This window comes from Sorex fumeus, unplaced genomic scaffold (assembly GCF_029834395.1).
Source record: "Sorex fumeus unplaced genomic scaffold, SorFum_2.1 ptg000007l, whole genome shotgun sequence".
Lineage (NCBI taxonomy): Eukaryota > Metazoa > Chordata > Mammalia > Eulipotyphla > Soricidae > Sorex > Sorex fumeus.
In genome coordinates, this window is record NW_026606064.1 from 9,216,846 (window position 1) to 9,239,261 (window position 22,416).

The window sequence follows — 22,416 nt, forward strand, 5'->3', positions numbered from 1 at the left end:
CTTCCGGCTTGTTTTCTCCACTGTTAGATGAGGGAAGAAAAAAAAAAGATGACCCATAGGTGACCACTGCGATCTCTATCGTTTCTTACGTTCTGAATATGGGCGGCAGAGCAAAAGCTGCGTAGAGCACCCCAGGAAGGAAAGGACCACTTCTCTTCCTCTTTCCTGGGAGGGGCAGCTGTTGATCAGGGGATGACTGATTCAACCAGCCTCTTTGCCTTCCCTCTAAGCAGAGCCTGGGGAGAGTCGGATAAGAGTATTGTGCAGCACAAACCGCCTGGTGAGTTAAATGCCCTTTATTCCTCATGTCTCCAGAGTTTGCCTCAGCAGGGAGACACCATGGGCGAGCTGGATCTACTCTTCCCCGGCGTTGCCCACATTCGTACTAGTGTGTGTTTGTCCATCTGTGTTTCTCTCAGATTGTCTCCTGCTGCATACTACGCCCAGAGGATGATCCAGTATCTCTCGCGCAGAGACAGCATCCGCCAGCGCTCCATGCGCTACCAGCAGAACCGGCTCCGGTCTTCCACCTCCTCCTCTTCCTCAGACAACCAAGGTCCATCCGTAGAGGGAGCCGACTTGGAGTTTGAGGACTTTGAGTAAGTACCCCCCAGTCTGCTGCCTTCCCTTGCTCTCCTCCCAGGCTTATCTTCCCAAGTCGGCCACTGTCTGAGCAGCAGTGGTAAATAGGATGGGGCGAGGGATGGAGGGAGTGTGCATGGGCCCCCCCACTCCTGGCACTGGCACCGCTGACTCACACTGGCACCTGTGGGTGACTCCCTGGGCCCAGGCCAGCCACCCTGAGCACTGCATTCTCCTGTGGTGCCCTGTGGCACAGGCAGTGGTGAGGAATGCCACTCCCTCCCGCTGGACCCTGTCTTCACTGCACAGAGGCAGGCGGTCTGGTATTTTTTTAAAAACTTTATTTATTTTTATTATTTTGTTTATCTCTTAAAGGTAGGGAGAACCATTGCAGAGAAAATCCTGAGGTGGCTCTCAAAGGCAGAGTCTCTCAGCACCTTCACCCCAAGTGCTGCTCGGACGTTGGAAGGCCCGGCCTCAGCCTCTGACGCTTCCACACCCCGCACAGTCAGAGCCCACTGAGCGTTTCCTGTCAGATCAGCATGGGCTGAGAGGCTTGGGAGGGGTGGGAGGGCTGGGTGAGAGTGGGGTGAACTAAAGGAGCCAGCCAGCTCCAGGCCCAGAATTCCATGCTGCTGGCCTTGACCCAGAGCTTTGCGTTCTCTGACCTGATGCACATGACCTTTCTAGCTGTCTTTGTGTTTCCTGTCATCTCAGAACTGAGCCTTCCTGGGTGGCATCAGATTGGACATCTGGCCCCTGTTTTGACATGTATATTTTGATATTCTCAGACCTTTAAAGCAAGAGATGGTGATGGAAAGTTAAACATTTTTCTCCCCCCCCCCCCCCCCTTCGCTGGCATTATTGAAACAGGACAGCTTGTGCAGAATTTTTCATTTTTCTCCCCCTTTACTTGGATGTAGCCTGGTCAGGACTGAGTTCTTGCCTCCCTCAGCCGTCTCTCCCTGCCTTGAACTGAAGGGATCGTTTGTTCTCCACGAGCCACCTTGCAGAAGAGCATGATAACTTAATGTGTTTGCAAAATCCCTTTTTCAGAGAGGACTGAGAGGGCGGGAACAACCTTTGTACCAATTTGCCTTCCTGGTGCAATCCTTAAATACACAAGCAGTTGCGTACTTGGAAGCAGTGGGAAGACTAAATGGGAGGTTCATTCCTCAATGTCTGAGGAAGATGTAAATGTGAAAGGAATGCAGGGATATCCTGAAGTTGCTGTGGTATGACAAGAGGAGCTCGGGTGGCAGTGCTGTCACTCACTAGGGGCACAGAACCCCGCCAGCCTCTCAACAGGCAGCCTCTGCCCTTTGCCCACTCTCTGGAAAGGTGCATTGGCTGCAAAGGCAAAGCGACCCTGTCTCCTTAGCCAGGCAGACCCCTGTAGTGAATTCTGCTCCCCTGTCGAGGGAACTATTTTTCCAGCACCGAGGTCGTTAGGAAGGAAGTTGCAGTGGACATCCCAGGTGCTGCAGGCCAGCCCTCCGGGCACCGGGGAAGGCCGTGTTAGCTCCGTGCAGTAGAGCTACCTGGGCTCCTGCCTTTGAGCTGCGTCTTGCCTCGTGACTTGTCCTTCACAATGGGGTTCTGGGTTAGTTTAAAATGTTCTGTTCTCATCTTACCTTCTCTTTCTTCTGCTACCACCTCCTCCCTTTCCCCGTCCTTCCCCCTCGGTTTTCTTATGTCAGACTGCCTCCTCCCTGTGCTCCCCACAGCCCACCTGTGCTCTCACTCCCCGCGGCTTCAGCACGACCTGAATTTACACTGTGTCTTCACCTTCCGTGCACTGACTTGCCGCCCATTTTTCTTATGGGGTCCTGTGTGGCTCCCCAGTTAGCAACAATAGGCTGGTTTCTCTAATGGCCCTTCTGAAAGGCCCTCCCTGGGTGTTTGCCTTTCTTCGGGGTTGATGCAGACTGTAATCTTGTTTTTAATAGCAGCTGGGGATTAGTCACCTCCATGTTAGTAGTCTAGGTCTTCTAGTGAAGGGCGTTGCTGGCTGTTGGATGCAGAGTTACCCTCTGCTGATTCTTTCTCTGCCTCCTTCCCCCCCCCCACTCCCACGCGCAATTGAGTGCTGTTTATGGTTACTCCTCTTCTCTTAATTTCTGGGTGGTCAGAGGAGGGAAAAGAGAAAGCAGGGATTCTTATCAGTTCATTTTTACTTCTCTGCCCTTGTTCTTTTCCTTGGTGCTGGTAACGAGAAGGAAAGTTAGGGACTTGTATACTCTTTCAGGTAGAGAAGCAGGTGAGATAGAACCTGAAATCCTAACACTTAGGGTACCATTAAGAGAAACTGTTCCTCACCCTCCCCTCACACCATACTCCTGACTCTGTCACCCCACTTCATGTTCCTTCCATCTGCTAAATCATACATCATTTTGCTTGATCTGACCTGGGGAATAGAGTCCCCAGAATACGAAGGGAACCATTACCCAAATTCCATCTTTTTCTCTTCTGTCATCGATCAGATGAAAGGTATGAGCTGTAATAGTATTTTTCATCTATAAACTGGTTTATAATATATAAAACATGCCCAAATCTAAATATAAACTTTTATAATATATTAAAAACTCAGATGATGAGATCATTATTTTTTTATGGTGACACTTTTCTAAATGAGGATACTGAAACTTGACCAAAATTGGACATGTCTAAATTAGAGAATAGGAACACAAATGTTTAGTGCCTGACTGTTATTGACCTGCAGATTTAAAAACCTTTAAAAAATGATGTAAACAACATCTGAGCCCATGCTCTATGAGCTTGCTGGGGAGCAGGACTGTCTAGATTTATTTCTAGGCAGGCTAGCTTGGAAGGCTGGTCACTGTCGGGTTCAATGTTCCGTTCTTTTTGGTCTGGATTAATGACCAGCTTCCCTGGCAGGGATGGACCTCCAGGCCCCATGTTTATCAGCCTGCACAGGCAGGACCCTGACAGCAGGTCTGTCCTGAAGTCTTCAGCACCTGCCTTTGCATAAAGATGCTCACGAGCAGGGTGAAGGCGTGGGTGCCCCTGACTTTACTGTCTGCCTGCTTTTGAGCCCAGACCACGTGCTAGACTGGAGATGGCAAATAAGCCCAAGGTAAATTTCCATTGTCATGTTCACCGTCCTTTTGGAAAGGGGGACGGATAGCTTAGATGATGTGTTTGTCCCAGGGGCTGCCAAGGCCTGTAAATGAGGTATTTTGTTTTATTTTTATTTTTTTACTATTGTTCTGCTGTCTTTGTTTCCATCTTCAAAAATGGGAATAAAAATCTCTTATTCTAAATGCAATTATAGTCTCAGAATAACCTCCAGATTGTTTGTCTGTCTTCTCCGAGGCTGCTTGGCCTTCCAGGGCAAAGGATAATGTAAGCTAGAGTCTCTCCAAATGAGAGAAGCTTTAGATTCCATCAGTCACACATATCACATATCTCCATCATACATATCACCCACTGGGTATTACATTTAACAGCTTATGGTATTGCTGGCCCAGAAGAAAACAAGCCTTTCATTTACAATCTTATAACTCTGGGCTCTACTTTGGAAAAATATCTCAGGATTTTTGTCTTTGCCTTAAGATAAAGTCTCTTCAGATATTACACTTATTTCCTTAAAGGTAAAGGTAAAGGCCCTCCCGTTGATCGTCGATTTGCTCGAGCGGGCCCAGTAACGTCTCCATTGGAGACTTTGTTGTTACTGTGTCTGGCATATCCAATACTCTCGGTAGCTTGCCGGGCTCTCCGAGAGGGGCGGAGGAATCGAACTCGGGTCGGCCATGTTGGCCGCTTGTAAGGCGAACGCCCTACCCGCTGTGCTATTGCTCCAGCCCTTAACTTATAAAATTCTGTTTGGTTGCATTTGGGTTCCATTTATCCAGAAATCCATATTATAACAAAATGTTAAACTCATTTTTTTGTGTTTCATTGTGCTGGGGCTCGAAGTGGTAGTACAGTGGGCACATGCTTTGCACATGGCTGACCCATCCATGGTTTGGTCCCATAAACCCACCAGATGTGATCCCTGCACACAGAGTATCTCATTTCTGGGTGTACTCTGGTTGTCGAGCTTGTCACAGTAGATTCTAGCAGGACCACATGTGCAGGAGAACCTCCCATAGAAAGAACTGCTCCTTTCTTGGACGCCATTGCAAGACACCTTCTGACAAGCAGATCCTTCAAAGGTCTTCCTGCTGCACAGTGCAACTGGCGAGAGCTCTGAGTGTTGGTGCCCAGTCTTACCACCTGATTTGGTAAGGCACACAGCACAGTGCTTGCTTCAGAATTTAGTAGTCTTCATCTGCCCCTCTCCCATAAATGAAGTTGAGCCAACTCTAGCCAAGTAAAATTCTGCTTCTATTTCTTTGTGCTGGGGCAGGGGAGCATGCAGAGCTGGGGATGAAACTCAGGATCTGGCTTGTGCTATGCAAGCACTCTCTTTGCCACTTGAGCTCCTTCCTCAGCCCTGTATTGCTCTTGTCATCTCTATAGGTGACAGCTTTTGGAGACAACTTGCTTTGAGTTCTTGCTGGACATTCTAGTAGAGTGCTGCTAGCTATGAGTCATTAGCACACATGCTCTTGTTGGCTTCCTGTGCCTGGAATTTCTAGGGCTTCCATGGGAGTCAACACCACTTAGAACAAATAGAAACTGAGTAGCCAGAGCTGAGACTGTACTTCAGAGGGAATGCTATGTGCTTCTCTCTGAAGCAGACTTGTCTTTGTCTCTTTCTTTGACTTACAAACCGATATATTTTTAAGTGTGTAAAAAAAATAATAATAATTATAGGGAGCCCAAGCTGATAGGACACTTGCCTTGTGCCAGGTTTCATCCCATGGCACTCCATGTTGTCCCCAAGCCCACCAAGAGTGATCCCTGAGTGCAGAACCACAAGTAAGCCTTGAGTACTGCCAGGTGTGACCCAAAAACAAGCAAAAAATTAAAAACAAAAAAACTATTTATTAAAAAAAAAACTCTTTGTTAATAGAAGTGCCAGAGAAGCTTTAAAGAAACATCCTGCAGAGTCATTCTTTCCAGAACAGAGCCTGCTGGAGCAGTCAGTAATCGGGAAAATAGTCCATTTATTGAGCTGGCAGCATTATATAGAGATGATTCTTGGGATTGGAGAGAAAGTTCAAAGAAATGAGTACATGCTTTGCAGTGAGGCCCAGGTTCCAGCACCACATGTCTCCCAAACACCTCAGGGAATAATCCTGAGATTATTGACCATGGGAGCCAGGAGTAGCCTATGAGCATCTTGGGGTGTGCCCCTCCACCCCAGCAAATAGTTCTTAAAGTGAAGTGAGTTTTTAAAAGTTTCGTTCATTTTTTTAATCTAAAATAATTTCACCCTCTTAATTTTTGTAGTGATTGATTGTTTTTACAAGGTAGGTTTATAAAAGAGAGTATATTTTTTGCTAGAAAGTTGGCTTCAAGGGCTGCGCACTTGATAGCAAGAGCCCCAGCTTAGATTCCTGGCATCACATGGTCCCTTGAGCATTGCCTGCAGCCACCCCCAGACACAGACTTGGGAGTATCCCCTGAGCACTACTCAGGGTAGATCTAGTTCCTCCACCCCCCACCCTGCACTCCAGAACAGCACACAAACAAAAGAGTATGTCTGAAAAATAGAGCCAGGGCTGGTGAAATAGCAAAGCAGGCAAGGCTCTGCCCCACCATGAGTGATCCTAGAGTCCAGAGTCCAGAGTAAGCCCTAGACACCTCCCGATGTAGCCATAACAAAACAGAGCAAAAATGGGGCCTTGGGAGTTGGGGAGAAAAATACAGAGGATAAGGGACTTGCCTTTTTGTGCTCCAGGATTCAGTCCCCTATAGCCCATCAAGAATGATTTGAGTGCAGAACCAGGGGTAGAACCTGAGTGTGGATTCTCCCTCCCCCCCCCCAAAAAAAAAAAAAGGGAATGCTTTCCCTAGTTATACTCTAGAGAAACGCAAATAGGAACTCATTAAAACCAAAAGCAGCCACCACAGAGATGCTGGGGATGCAGCGCAGAGGCAGAGCACGTGCCTTGTGTAAGTAAAGATTTCTCAGTTCAGTTCCTGGCACCACACAAGGTAGCATCAGCAACAAACCCGTCATGGAAAATTTTAGGAATTCCCTGGTTGCTAAGTCTGGGTAGACTGTCGAGTCCAGGCTGTGTGGCAGATGATGAGCCCGAGCATTGGGGCAGCACCTCTCTTCAAGAGACTTGTGTGTCTGCAGAGGAGATGGACCTGCTCATGGCAGTGAGAGGGAGTCACTGACGAGTGTGCGGCTGTGGGATAACAGGATCTGCTTTTGACACAATATTCTAAAGATAGTCTGTAATAAAGTGCCACTAGAGGAGGAGACAGCATTACTTGCAGGCAGTGTTTCAGGAGATGTGAGGGGGCTTGATCGAGTTCAGCTCAGTCTGAAACCCGCATAGGACTTGGATGAATTGTGCCGGAGGGGAGGGTCTGGAAGGAGATTGCCAGTAAAGGAAGAGCTTATGCAGAAATCCGGGCAGAAGACTTTTACAGGGTTTATCGGAGGACACACAGAGCAGAGCGGGGTGTGCAGGCACAAACTTGGATGGGGGGGGGGGTGAAGGGAGGGGGGGGAGAGAGGCGAGAGAGAGAGAGAGAGAGAGAGAAGGAGCGGGGAGAGAGGCAAGAGATCTGAACATGGAGATCCTGGGATGCCTGACTGTCTGACTGAGTAGGTTTTGGTTTTTGTTTTTCCTTCTTTGTTTCTATTTTGTTTTGGGGCCACACTTGGTGGTGCTCAGGGGTTACTCCCGGTGGACTCAGGGAACCATAGGGGGCGCCAGGCATCAAACCAGGTCAGATGTGTGCAAGGCAAGCGTCCTTCCCACTGTACTATCTCTCCAGCCTCGGGCTGAAAAGTTTTCACTTAATTTTTATCTGGGAGCCAGTCCTTTTTCAGGCTTAGATGCATTTTAGGCAGTTAACTCCAACAGTATCCCTTTGACCTGAAGTAGCGAGTGTATGGCTGCAGAAAACATAGGTAGAAAGCAGTGGGGGTTGCGCCAGAGAGATACAGTAGAGCAGGCAGGCTGCTTGCCTCAGATGCAACCAACTGGGATTTGATCCTCGGCCCGGGCCACCCTGAGCACGGAGCCAGGAGCCCTGGGCACTGCCAGGTCTCCCAAAAATGTGTTTATGTGTGTGGAGGAGGAGGGGGAGAGAGAGAGACAGACAGACAGACACGGGGAGAGGGAGAGGGAAGGGTGTAATACAGTCAAGAACATAGGAGCACTGTGTTTTAGACATAGGGTATCAGCAGCTGGTATTTTCAAAGAGTGGGGCCTGTTGTGACCGTCCTGGGGAAACAGCTGCCGCGTGTTCTACCAGCAGAGTTTCCTGAGCAAAATGAGGCACATGTCCTATTTCACTCTCCCCAGAAGCCTGTTTCGTCTAAGTGGGTAAGGCAGTAAATGACCCCAGAACAGTTGTGATGCTCACTGAGCCCACCTGTCATTGGCCTGTGGCCCTCCCTAGTCTGGCAGCTGTTGTCTAGGAACTTGCCTCGGCTTCCAGTTTTTGGTGGATGGAGCCTGGGATTTGTCTTTAGAATTTGAGTGGGTAAGTTCCTTTCCTACCCTCAGCCTCATTGTTTGTAAGATGAGGTGGGCTTCTCGCTGAAGGTTCTCTTCATCCCTTGGGGTCCTTGTCAGAGCCAGTCACTGTTGAGGAGCCTGTCTTGTAGACAGCAGAGGGAGGCTGAGTGCAAGTCACTTCGGGTGGTTACCAGCAGGATACCTGGTACCGGTGGAGTCCCATGTTAGCCATGAACATGGGACTTGCTGAGTCCTAGCTCTGTACTGAGAACTTTGAGCCTTGAGCTTAAAACTGTGTAATACTGCCTGGCAACTTTAGAATCAGTGCTCTTTCTGGGCAAGCAAAAGACATGAATATTTATTATGAGGAATGTAGAAGAGAACGAAATGGATTATATCTGGATTGTGCTTGGGCTTCAAATGGGAAAATACAGATGGAAAGAATTAAATAGCCAGGAATGGGGGTTGGGGGAGGGGGTGGGGATAAGGAGGGCATAACCACTGATATTTATATATATTATTTTTTTAACATAAAACTCACAATAGGAACATAGATTTGCATAATGTATGCAAATGAAAGTAAAGGTAGAATAAGGGAGGAGAGGAACTTGTAAATGGTAATTATCTGTTATATTACTATTCCTTGGAGAAAAATTAAGGCTCCACCATTCCAAGAAACCTATTTGGTATCTCTGATGAATGATGAGCCTTTGCCTTCCTCTCAGGAATCAAGGCTTTTACTTTGATTTATTGTGGTGGTACTTAGGGGTTACTCCTGACTCCTGCTGGTACCAAGTGGTTTTGCTGTGCTGGGGATTGAACCCCAGGATTCTTACATTCAAAACCTGTGTGCAGCCCTTCGAGTCTCTGCCCAGAAATCTCAGCTTTTAAGAACTGAGCATAGTCCTGGGAGGAGGGTCAGGGGCTCCCATTAGCAGGGACATAGTCGGGAAGGGGCCTGCCTGGCATCCTGGTGAAGCCTTCTATTGTCTGGAAATGGGGTGGCAACAGAAGAGTATGAGGAAACAAGTATTTTTCTTTCCCTTTTTTTTTCTTTAATAAGTCTAATTGTCTTCAAAGCCAACAGTGTATTGCCAAGAGGACAATGGCCTTTGAGCTTTTAGCTGCAAGAGTTTCATTTCTAAAAGCCCAAGTCAAAGCCATTTGTCACTGAGGGGTAATGACAACTTCACTGTCTGGTCAGGATGCAGACAGCAGCCTGTAGGTATATTTTTTCATTCCTTTAAATTATAGCCTCTCTGAGGCAATTAATCCCAGGCATTTATCAAGAGTTGCTGCTGTGTTTGTCCCTTGTTCCAGAGAGGCATTTTGTGCTCGGCACTTGTCGTGGCTATTTGATTGTTTGAAGGGTGTTCTCCCCTCCCCCCAATCTCTATAAAATCTTTTACAGGAATCTTATTTTTCCCTCATCTCTTTCCCAAATACCCCTCTGAGTGTTAATCAGAGAAGCACAGAGTTCAACAACTGGGAAAGCCATTAATAGCTCAGCCGGCTTCTGTCCTGCTGACTTAAAGGCAGCATCTGACTATGAAAGTGATGAGGGTTTCTCTTCAAGTTCCCTGAAAAGTGTGCTGGTGAAAATGAGTCCTCTGGTGATGGCGGAATGGTAGCAGCATATTAGCCTGCTCAGCATGAAACTGGGTGGTTGTGGTTATCTTGTAGCACCTCCACCCCTGAGAGAGCATGGACTATGTCATGTTAGCCCCTCCCTGTACTTAACACCTGCTGTCCCTCAGCTAAACTATCTCTCGCCTGTAGCCATTGGCCAACATCTTCCAGTCTGTTCAGTATCTCATCTCAAACTGGGCAAGGGGCTCAACTTCCCTTGCATGTATGAGCCTTTGGGTTTGATTCTCCCCAGCATCTCTAAAAGAATGAGAGACAGAGAGAGATCAGTCTCTTGTGGGCTGTAGATAGTACTTCAGGTGAGGTGCTTGCTTAGCATGCGGCCAATCTGGGTTCAATCTCTGGCACTTCATATGGTCCCCCAGGCCTGCCAGGAGTGATTCCTGTGTGCAGAGCCAGGAGTAAGTCCTGAGCACCACATCTTGAAGAATCAGGGGTCACCCAGGCCACCTTGGCATGCTCAAATGCCTCTGGGGTTACACCCAGATATGCTTAAGGGACTATGTGGTACCAGGGATGGAACCAGAGCCCATGTGCAAGGCAACCACTCAGCCCATGTACCATCACTTGTTATGTTGAATGAATTCAGCTTGCAACTTGAATGTGTGTGTGTGTGTGTGTGTGTGTGTGTGTGTGTGTGTATCATTGTTATTGTTCTCCCGTTGTTCATCGATTTGCTCGAGTGGGCCCAGTAACATTGTGAGACTTGTTACTGTGTTTAGTATATTGAATATGTCACGGGTAGCTTGCCAGGCTTTACCTGTGGGCGAGATACTCTCGAGTAGCTTGCCGGGCTCTCCGAGAGGGGCGGAGGAATCAAACTCGGGTCGGCTGTGTCGGCCGCGTGCAAGGCAAATGCCCTACCTGCTGTGCTATCGCTCCAGCCTATATGTGTGTGTGTGTGTGTGTGTGTGTGTGTGTGTGTGTGTGTATACATGTATATAAAACATAGAATTAAATGTTGAGTTTCAGGAGTATCTTTTTTGATATTTAGTTGTGGATACTTCAGTGTGTGTGACTACTAGGACCCTACTGTAATCTGTAGGCTTCCCAGTAATTGCCTTGTATGGATAAGGAACTGATCTCATTGTTCTTTTTAATACCCTTTTTACTTTTCATAAGTTATTTCTTTCTCTTTCCTTACCTCTCCATCAAAGACTGTCTGTCACTGTCCTCCCGTTGTTCATCGATCTGCTCGAGCGGACCCAGTAACATCTCCATTTTGAGACTTGTTGTTACTGTGTTTGGCATATTGAATACGTCACGGGTAGCTTGCCAGGCTTTGCCGTGCAGGCGAGATACTCTCGGTAGCTTGCCGGGCTCTCCGAGACTAAATGTTAAGGAAAACATTAGTATGCTTTATCTTTTGGAAGCGTAAAAATTAATTAGTGGTTATTTATTTGTTTTTTGGCACACTCAGGGCTTACTCCTGGCTCTGCACTCAGGGATGACTCCAGGTGGGGCTCAGAGTGATATGTGTGGTTCTGGGGATTGAACCTGGGTCAGTCACATACAAGGCAAATACCTTGCCCATTGTTTATCTCTCTGGCCTGAAAGTACTGTTTTGTTTTGTTTTTGATTTTGTTGTTTGTTTTGGGATCATACCCAGCAGTGCTTAGGGCTTGCTCCTGACTCTGTGCTCAGGACACTCCTGGCGGGCTCAGGGAACCACATGGGGTACCTGGAATCAAACCCAGGTTTGTGCATGCAAGATGAACCTCTGTACTTGATCCCATAAAAGTACTGATTTTTAAATGAATCTTCCACTCTCCCTCATACTGCTTTTTCTCTTAACGATCAGCATTTCATTCCACAAAGGTAACCCACTAGCTTTCATTTCATTTAGTTGTGGATACTTCAGTGTGTGTGACTACTAGGACCCTACTGTAATCTGTCCCATAATGTTTATAGTGGTTCATTTGAAAACTAAAGTGTTAACGTTGTTTTAGAGCTGAATTGAAGATTATCTGACTTGAAGATAACCCAAAGGGAGAATTCAAAAAACATCCCAAATCAAACTATCAGAGCCTGTTCATTTATTTTGTGGAGTTGGTTAAGCTACTAATTAACTACTTTGTCCAGCCAGTGCCCTTTGGCTTCTTGTTCCTTAAATGTCCTAGAAACAAAACCACGTGAAGTCCTGTCTTTACTTTCTTATCATCTCTAGAATCAGTGACGTATAGTAAAAGGCTTTGGCGTCTTCATTAAATCTTTCCCTCAGTTGTCTACCATTTGTGTGCTTAAGGCTTTTGCCCTTCTAGTTCTTAGTTTTCTTACCTATAGTACAAAGCTGTAATGCCAAATGGGATAGCTGGAAGGATTAAATGGGCTAATATATTTACAACCTTTGTTTTGAAGCTTAGTAAATATTTTAAATTGTTTATTTTTATTGCTTTAGTGGTCCATAAAGAAAACAGTAGAAAATTAAAGTTTTACTTAAGTGCTACGATTTAGGGCTTCTTTTTTTTGATATTCCTCTTTTTCTGATATTCTTCATTATTTTCTTCTTTTCAGTCTATAAAAGGACTGCCTAATATTACTCCTGTATTATTACTACTTAACAATGATTTGACCATACCAAACACCCAGATTCATTTAAAGAAAACCTTTTGTTCAGTGCAATTGTTTGGGTGATTTTCTTCCTCAAAGACTTCCCTGATTCTTCCCCAGAGGGGTGCCAGAGAGATAGTGCAGTGGGTAGGGCGCTTGCATTGCAGCTGACCACCATCCCATATGTTCCCCTGAGCACCGCCAGCAGTGATTCCTGAGTGCAGAGCCAGCAGTAGCCCTGAGCATTATTGGGTGTGACTCCCAAGAGGCAGGGAGGGAGGGAGGGAGTCCAGAAGTTAGTTTCTCTTATCTTTTAACCTAGAAAAAGTTTATCTATTTTATATTTCTTAGAATTTCTAAACTTGACTCATTTTAGAAAGATTTAGAGACCACATCAACTCAGGAAAAACCTTCCTTCTTCCAGAACTGTTATTAAATGCTCGTGTGTCTTTCATTTGAGGTACTTCTGAATGCAGTAAGAAATCACATAGATGAGCGATTCCTGGAAACTTTGCCTCAGTGCAGCCATTTAGTTTGGAGAATGTTTATCTTCTGGGTTGGTGATGATTATACTTTAGTGACTCTTATGTATAGTCTTTTTGTTTTCTGCAGGGACAATGGTGACAGATCCAGGCACCGAGCCCCACGCAATGCCCGGATGTCTGCACCTTCACTCGGACGCTTTGTCCCAAGGTAAGAACTGGGTAGGCTGTGGTTAGGAGAGATTTCTCTAAGGGACACCTTCTATGAGAGCTGAAATTTCATTTCTAAACCTACAGTCTGGTGTTTAGATTGTCTGTATCTGGAATAATTTCTGAGGACACCTGCAATTTACTCCTGCCACTTAAAGGCTTAACAGGAGATCTTTGGCCACGACAACAGAAAGATAGAAAAGTGGCAGCATAGGGAGCACCCTCCTCAGGAACACCGACCGTCGGGCACCTCGGAAGACTCTTCAGGGGGAGGTGCAAGTCTGAAGGTTTCCTTTGCCCCAGGCTTCCCTGCCATTAGCTGATGAGGGGAGGCAGCTTGGATATCTCCTTTGTCTTATGGGGTCTTCAGGATGCTTTTCACTTGTCTTCCTTCTTATAGGCGTTTCTTGCTGCCTGAGTACTTGCCTTATGCGGGGATTTTTCACGAACGTGGACAGCCTGGCTTGGCTACTCACTCTTCTGTTAACAGGGTCCTGGCAGGTAAGGCACTGTTTCTTTGGATTTTGATCTATCAGAGGGGCTGATGAAGACTTCCCTTTCTTTACCTACCGGTTTGTGATGGGGTCATGGCCTCTAGCTAGAAACTCTCTCTGAGGTTTTGCCAGTTCCTGGCTCTGGCGGGAGACTTTTGGGATTGAGGAAAATGCTTTCTCTTAAATAGCTCTAACTTCCTTTATACATCGTTGAAACATTTTTGGGGTTGTTTTAAGCAATTTGCTTCTTAGTCCAGCAATTAGATTCTGGCTCTGCTTTTAATTGAATGATAAAGGTGTCTTGTTCATGTTTCAGTTGGTGAGATACTCATGAGCCAGATCCTGTGATTTAATTAGGAGCTTACTGCACACCTCTCCAACCCTTGCATCTGCCAGCACACAGAGATCTCAGGCATTGTGGAATCTTCCAAGGGAGGAGGAGTGGAGGAGACTGAGGCTGGCTCAGCCGTCTCCTCAGAACAGAACCCTGGCTGGGCACGCCCAGCTGAGGCAGTTTCAGGGGGGCCAAAGGTTGGGTCCCTGTCTGCTCTGCTTCCCTATCCATTCTGCTGCCAACCTAGAAATTTATGCATGTAAAATCCTAAATCACACTACATTTAGCTGTATTTAATAAACATCCTCATTATTTTTAACATTATTTAAACATCCAAATTATTTTTAATGATGTGCAATATCTGAATCTTACGGTGGGATTAAAGGGGTGGGAGGGATTTGTGTGAGACCTGGACACTTGAGACTTGGAAAGTTCTAACCAAGCTGCTGGGCCCTGGACTCTGCTTCCCCGGGAAGTTTTCCTTGCCCCTAGTCTCAAGCCCAGAATTATCAGAAATCTCCACATCTTCCTGTTGGACACCAGGGCTTGGTAGGCCTTGGCTTCCGGAGATTGGGCTGACTACACCATGGTTTTCTGACAGACTCGACTGATTGGGGCCCTGGCCCTGGTTGGTAAACAGCTCCCAGCACTCCTTGCCTCTCCTTGCTTGGTGCTTCTGTGGCTTGGCTGATGGTGTGTGGCGGATAATCACTTGCTGCCAGGCTCTTCTCCACCCTTCTTTGTTCCAGACATCTGCCTGCACCACCCCACACAGCACCTCCTGCTCTCCCACCGCTGGGAAAGCTGGATTGCTGCAGCATTTCATTTTGTTGGAACAGCTGTACGTTGGGTTTTTCTTTTCCCCTTCTTATATCTAATAACTCTTTACCTCCACTTCCTGTTCCCTACTCTGTGCCCAGAGGTCTGACCCCAAATGGATTACAGTTCTATGGCCAGTTGTTTACTGATGGGAAAACTGCTGAGGCAAGTTCTCTAAGGATGCAGAGATGCAGAAAGTCTCGGGAGAAGATTAAGGTTTTCTAAGACTTCTGCCTGCCTGCTTTTCTTTCTTTCTTTCTTTCTTTCTTTCTTTTTTTCTTTCTTTCTTTCTCTCTTTCTTTCTTTCTTTATCTCTCTCTCTTTCTTTCTGCCTTCCTTTATTTTTTTCTTTTCTTTTTTTGCATATTTATTTTTACTTTTATTTCTCCATCTCAGGATAGTTTATACACTCCATTTAACATGTTATTCTTTTTGGGGGGTGGGGGTGGGGAGGTCACACCCAGTGATGTACAGGAGTTACTCTCCTGGCTCTGCATTCAGGAATTACTCCTAGCAGTGCTTGGGGGACCATATGGGATGCTGGGAATCGAACCTGGGTCAGCCGCATGCAAGGCAAATGCCCTACCCGCTGTACTATCACTCCAGGCCCCTAACATGTTATTCTTATCCCCCTCCTCCTCACCTGCCAGACCTCTCCCTTCCCAAGTCTCCCCAGCTGGATACCCATCTTCTCAGAGAGCCATTCCTGGAGGTCCTCTGTCCCCTGCCAGAAAGACAGAGACCTGGGAGCATTTGGCAGTGTAAGGAAGGTCAGGAGATCAGCCTGGCTAAGCCATTTCCCGTCAGGCACTAGAATGGCAGTGAGTGGAGGTGTTGACCCCTTGTCTCTGGGCCCATCTAGTCCCACTTTTTTACTTTAAAGAAGGCTTTGAGGGGCTGCAGTTTCCAGCAGCCCTGAGAATGGGAGCCTTCGTCATGGACCACACAGTACCTGCTGGTTGGCACTCTCCCTGAGAGCTGGAAAGCCTCCTCTTGCCACTGCTGCTGCTGCTTCTCCTTCTGGATCTGCCTCACTCAACGTCACCACTGCTGCACACCCGTCCTGTGTAATGCTCAGTGCACTCGTCTAACTGCAGGTCCAAGTGAATGGCTAGCTTGTCATCAGAGAAGGGGGTGGACCGCCGGACTTGGGTAAGGCAGGTCTGGTGCTTTTTGAAAGATTGAGAGGTTAAGCTACCCTGAGGGTCATACTGATGGAGCTCAGAGCAGGTTAGATGGTTCTTGTTCTAAGCGTTTTTCATAGATGCAAACGGATTGCTCCATTATGGTACTGGGAGTAGGGGGATGGGGTGGGGGGGAGGGGAGGTGGGGGGACTGGAATGTTTTCGTAGCCAGGCCACAAAGTTCAGTCCTGTATTTGCCTTTGACTATGATGCCATCTGTGAGCCTGAATAAAGCACTTTCCCAGCTTTATTCAGGACGAGTCTTCCTTCTTCAGGACTTCCAGAGTCCTGGGTAGCTCTCCCCCTGCTTCCTTCCCAGGCAAGCCCCCACCGGCCCTTTCAGGGAGCCTGTGGACAGCAAGAAGCTACTTAGCTTCTTTTTTTATTTTTTCATTTTATTTATTTATTTTTCCCTCAGCTTTTTTTTTCTTTTTTTCTTTTTTTATTAGTGAAACACCATGAGGTACAGTTATAGGCTTACAAATTTTGTGCTTGGGTTTCAGTTATACAATGATCAAGTGCCCATCCTTCCACCAGTGCCCGTCATCCATCACCACGGGTCCCAGCATCCCCTCCACCCCCCATCCCCCCCGTCCCATCCTGCCTCTGTGGCAGGGTATTCCCCCTTGTTCTCTCTCTCTTCTTTTGGGTACTGTGTTTTGCAAGAGAGGCTTTGAGTGACAATCATGTTTGGTCTATAGACTACTTTTAGCATGCTTCTCCCACCCTGGGAGGGTCCTCACAGCACCCTTCATTTGGTGCTCTCTTCTCTATCTGAACTTCTTTTCACCTAGAATGTGTGGCTGGCCTTCCATTCATGGAGCAAAATTCCTGGTACTAATCTCAGCCATTCCTGGATGTTAGTCTCCCTTTTTGTTGCTTTATGTTTCCCAGATGAATGCAATCTTTCTGTGTCTATCCCGCTCTTTCTGACTCATTTCGCTTAACATGATACTTTCAATGTAGTACCACTTGTATGTAAATTTCATAACTTCATCTTTTCTAACAGCTACATAGTGCTCCATTGTGTAAATGTACCAAAGTTTCTTTAACCAGTCATCTGTTCTTGGGCACTCAGGTTTTTTCCAGATTCTGGCTATTGTAAAGAGTGCTGCAATGAACAAACAATTGCAGATGTCACTTCGACTATACCTTTTTGCCTCTCTGGGATATATTCCCAGGAGTGCTATAGCTGGGTCAAATGGCAGATCAAATTCTAATTTTTTGAGAGTCGTCCATACTGTTTTCCAAAAGGGTTGGACCAGCCGGCATTCCCACCAGCAGTGAAGGAGGGTCCCTTTCTCGCCACATCCGCGCCAGCACTGGTTGCTTTTGTTCTTGTGGATGTGGGCCAGTCTCTGTGGTGTGAAATGATATCTCATTGTGGTTTTGATCTGCATCTCTCTGATGATTAGTGATGTAGAGCATTTTCTCATGTGCCTTTTTGCCATTCGAATTTCTTCTTTGCGAAAGTTTCTGTTCATTTCCTCCCCCCATTTTTTGATGGGGTTGGGTGATTTCTTCTTGTGGAGTTTAACCAGTACCTTGTATATCCTTGATATCAACCCTTTGTCGGATGTGTACTTGGTGAATATCCTTTCCCATTCTGTAGGCTGTCTTTGTATTTTGGTCACTGTTTCTTTTGAGGTGCAGAAGCTTCTTAGTTTAAGATAGTCCCATTTGTCTAGCTCTGTTTTCACTTGCTCGGCCAGTGGCGTGACATCTTTGAAGATACCATTAGCTTCAATATCATGGAGTGTTTTGCCGACTTTGTCTTCAATAAACATTATGGATTCTGGTCTGATGTTGAGGTCATAAATACATTTTGATCTTACTTTTGTGCATGGTGTTAGGCAGAGATCTGAGCCCACTTTTTTTGCATGTAGCCGTCCAATTTTGCCAGCACAGTTTATTGAAGAGGCTTTCCCTGCTCCATTTCACTTGTCTTGCCCCCTTATCAAAAATTAGATGATTATATGTTTGGGAGGAAATGTCAGCATATTCAACTCTGTTCCATTGGTCTGCAGCTCTGCTTTTGTTCCAGTACCATGCTGTTTTAATTATTACTGCCTTGTAGTAGAGTTTGAAGTTAGGGAGGTTGATTCCTCCCATTTTCTTTTTCCCAAGAATTGCTTTAGCTATTCGTGGGGGCTTATTGTTCCATATAAATTTCAGGAGTGTTTGCTCCATTTCTTTGAAGAATTTCATGGGTATCCTTATAGGGATTGCATTGAATTTGTACAGTGCTTTGGGAAGTATTGCCATTTTGATGATGTTGATTCTCCCCATCCATGAACAGGGGATATTTTTCCATTTCCTCGTGTCCTCTTTTATTTCCTGAAGTAGCGTTTTGTAGTTTTCTTTGTACAGGTCCTTTACTTCCTTAGTTAAGCTGATTCCTAGATACTTGATTTTCTGGGGCACAATTGTGAATGGGATTGTTTTCTTGATGTCACTTTCTTCTCTTTCACTATTTGCGTATAGGAATGCCATGGATTTTTGGGTATTGATTTTATAGCCTGCCATTTTACTATACAAGCCTATTGTTTCTAGGAGTTTCTTGGTAGAGGTTTTAGGGTTCTCTAAGTATAGTATCATGTCATCTGCGAATAGTGAGAGCTTAATTTCTTCTTTCCCTATCTGGATGCCCTTAATATCTTTTTCTTGCCTAATCACTATTGCAAGTACTTCCAGTACTATATTGAACAGTAGTGGAGAGAGTGGGCATCCTTGTCTCGTCCCTGACCTTAGTCACCAAGAAGCTCCTTAGCTTCTTTTTTATTTTTAAGTCACTATGAATTGCAAACTTATTCAAGGTTGGGTTTCAGGCATACAATGTTTCAGACCCACTGTTGAACCAGTCCACTTCTCTTCACGAGTGAAGGCAAACTCATTTTTGAGTTAGTGTGAGTTTCAGGAGTGTGGACACTTGGAATGCGTGTGTTCTGTGGCCAAGAACTGCCTCCTCAGGCCAGTTGATAGCGACAGATGAAGGAATTGGGGAACAGGGAAACAGGACCCAGGCTGGTTGGTAGGCAGTAACCGTTTATTTCATTCTCAACCATATCCTTACAGAATAGTTGTTTCTTCCCCCCTTTACAGTGTCTCCAGCAGAGTTAGCTCTCTTTCCCCTTTTCTTCCTTTCCTGTTACATGGTTAGATCTCTTCTTCCTTACAGTGTCGGTCTTTCTGCCCCCCCCCCCTTTACAGTATTGTTATATAGAAATCATGAAGAGTTGAACATTATCATGACAACAAACAGATGTAAAGCCACTCCTTCAGGGGAAGCTCTAGATTTCATTCAGGAGTGAAATCTCGTCTGAGGGTTCAGCACTCTAGATTACTAGGAGATCCGCTCAAGAGTGGGATTCCATCTAGGGCATATTGTTTTCTCCTTTCCTCAGCTAGTAATTCATTTGAACAATCCTAGTAAATTTACTTTTTACTAATATTTCTAGTCATTTTGCATGAACGCAATAAGAGATATAGTAAGCTTAAAGCTTGCTCTTCCTGGAGACATCTTGCTATATATCCCAGACCACAGTCCTTAGACCAGGTTAGTCTTTCCTAACCTCAGCATGTTCCTTATTCAGTTACTTCTTTTTGGGTCATGACAGAGTTTGTCCCATGACCGTGTTCTTAACTGAATATATTTCTTAGGGCGCTTAGCTTGTCCCTTTCCGATGCCAGGGTAGCTTACAGCTTGCTCTGGGTCCATCCTTGTCCCTCCCTGGGACCTTCCTTTCGGGAGGTGTTAGGAAGTAAAGGCAACCGAGGCTTTAAGTCAGGTAAATATGATGGATGCCCAGGAATAAATATTTGGAGTCAATTAACTCCCGTGTTGCAAAAGCATAGCATCAACTGTCTTCCTGTGTCTATACAAATAGGCCATTGCTAAATCATGCAAAGGTTGTAAAGGAAAGAGAAAAGCAATATAAGGTTATTAGTGCAATATAAGATTATTAGGGTGTGCCTCAGGGGCACTGTTGGTGGGAGTAACTCAGTAAACCCGAGCTCCCAGCAGGAAGAGCAAGGACAAACCAATGTTACCCCAAAAGTTAGAATTAGCAGAAGGTTTCCATTCAGAATTCAGCTAGTTGTCTTTTAAAAGCCCTCGTCATATGCAGATATTTGTTTGTCCCTCTAAATGCTATTTATAGTTGCATTGCTTTTTTTCTGCTTGAGAAGATTCTAACAATGATAATAACAACACCTCTTCAAAAAGTCCTAATGTTTTTTGAGCACTTACTATATGCTGGGGAGAACTTTACATGTTTTTTCTAGTTACATTTCTTTCTCCCTGTGATGGGTGCTGTTATCTAGTTAACACTGGAGGGACCCTATAGCTGAGAATTGTAACCTGTCCCAAGTGTTGTAATTTGAAGTAGAGAAGCCAGAGCTGGACCAGTCAGAGGAACACCTCATCTTCCTGGTCTGCCTCCCCACAGTCATTTTAAGAGGCCAAGTATCAAGATAACATTCTTTTTCTAAGACTTCAGAGGAGAAAAAGAGCTCCCTGGGCACCTGACTGATCTTCAGGACTTTTCTTATTTGTCTTAATACCTTTATTTTAACTGGATTTTAGACAGCTTTTGTATGACCCACTGGTGTTGCCGAAGAAAATCTTATTATGTAATGCCCCTTTCCCCAGCTTTCTTGCCCTTCTGGACACAGATGTCTTGCTTTTAATTAAACTTACTTATGATCATGTATTGAGATGCTGTAATAATGGCTGTCCGAGTGAAAGACAGATTAGCCTTTTGGCAGTAAACACTCCCAACTTTCCTGAAAAGGCACTTTCTCTTGTATAATTGGAATGTGGTTGTGATAGTCTCAGAACAATTACATTCAAGAGACATTAATCTACAATTATGTGTCAGCCTTACATTCTAGACTACCTGTTTCCTACCCACCAAAGTACAGGTGGTTGGCCAAACACAGTCTTGCTGTTTGGTTCTTAATCACTTAATCACTTAACTTCCCGTTAGTCGTCGATTTGCTTGAGCGGGCGCCAGTAACGTCTCCATTTGTCCCTGTCGCGTGCTAGTGTAGCCCAATGGCATCTGTTCGCTCCGGGAACATGAAGGGCCTCAAACCGATCGTTCATGATCTTGACGAAGAAGTCTGACCATCTGGTAGGTGGGCGGCCACGCGGTCTTTTGACATCCCGTGGAATCCAGTCAGTAACAGCTCTAGTCCAGCAGTCATCTTTAAATCTCATTACGTGACCAGCCCATCTGATTTTTGACACCTTGGCAAATGAGACAGCGTCCCTGATTCTTGATCGTCGACGGATGTCAGAACTCCGGATTCGTTCTCTCATTTGAGTGAAACGTGATATTCCAAGCATAGCTTTTTCTATTCTTCTTTGGGAGACCTGAATAGCGTTCTCATCTTGTTTACGTAGGGCTCAGGTCTCTGAGGCATATGTTAATGCAGGAAGAACAGTGGAATCAAAGAGATGTGCCCGGAGCCAGAGGTTCTTCGTCCTCTTAGCTATTTCTTCGACGTTCTTGAAGGCGTTCCAAGCCGCTCTCTTCCTCCTGCGCAGCTTGGGTGCCAGGTCATTTGTCATGTTGACCTCTCGACCTAGGTACACATAGCTGTTGCATTCGGAGATGGTTGTTCCATTGAGAGCGAATGGGGCGTCAGGAACAAGGCTGTTTCTCATAAACATTGTCTTCGTAAGATTCAGCTGTAGTCCTACCTTTCCACACTCGCGGTCAAAGTCGGCTAGCATTTGTGCCGCTTGGCTGATGTTTGGTGTTATTAAAACAATGTCATCAGCAAAGCGGAGGTGGTGTAGTTGCCGACCATCTATCTTCACTCCCATGTTTTCCCATTCTAGTCGTCGCATGATGTTCTCGAGGGTGGCACTGAAGAGTTTTGGTGAAATGGTATCACCCTGCCGAACCCCTCTCTTGATATGGATGATTACTTCTTTGTAGAATGGTGAGATCTTGGTAGTGAATCCGCAATAGAGCTCACGAAGGATCCTGATGTATTGAGTTTGTACGCCCTGATTGGCTAGGGCTTCCATGACCGCTTCCGTCTCAACAGAATCAAAGGCCTTCTTTAAATCAATGAACGTTAAACAGAGCAGCATCTTGAACTCCCGAGAAACCTCAATGAGCTTGGTTATCGTGTGGATATGGTCGATGGTGCTGAATCCTTTGCAGAACCCTGCTTGCTCGAATGGTTGTCCTTCATCTAGTGTTCTGCCAATCCTATTTAGTTCTTAGCTCCAAACAAATATAAAAATATACTAAGATTTCCCAAAGTGGACAATATATCCCTGCAGGTGATAAAAGCCTTGAGTGTAATTAGCGGGTGCTTTCAGTTTTTCATTGAAATAGAGAAGATGATTTCCAGGGGAGTGCTACAGGGTGTGTGTGTGTGTGTGTGTGTGTGTGTGTGTGTGTGTGTGTGCGCGCGCGCATGCACGCGCGGACCCCCCCACCCCAGGTTTGTATTTGTTTGTATTTTTGTTTTTCTGAAAAGTGGTGGTAAGCTAAGTTTAGGGATTTCTGTTTCTGCTTTGTGTGGTAACTTTATGGT

The 22,416-nt window shown here is 45.8% G+C and overlaps 1 protein-coding gene across 4 annotated transcripts in view; it reads left to right on the forward strand.

The window, feature by feature from the left end:
• Positions 1 to 22,416, forward strand: part of AMBRA1 (autophagy and beclin 1 regulator 1) — a 207,670-nt gene that overhangs the window by 91,595 nt on the left and 93,659 nt on the right. For all 4 annotated transcript variants that reach the window (XM_056107387.1, XM_056107395.1, XM_056107402.1 and 1 more), the window contains 3 exons: positions 420 to 599; positions 12,948 to 13,028; positions 13,428 to 13,528. In XM_056107387.1, coding sequence (XP_055963362.1) covers positions 420 to 599; positions 12,948 to 13,028; positions 13,428 to 13,528 — 362 coding nt within the window. The remainder of the gene's footprint in view (positions 1 to 419; positions 600 to 12,947; positions 13,029 to 13,427; positions 13,529 to 22,416) is intronic.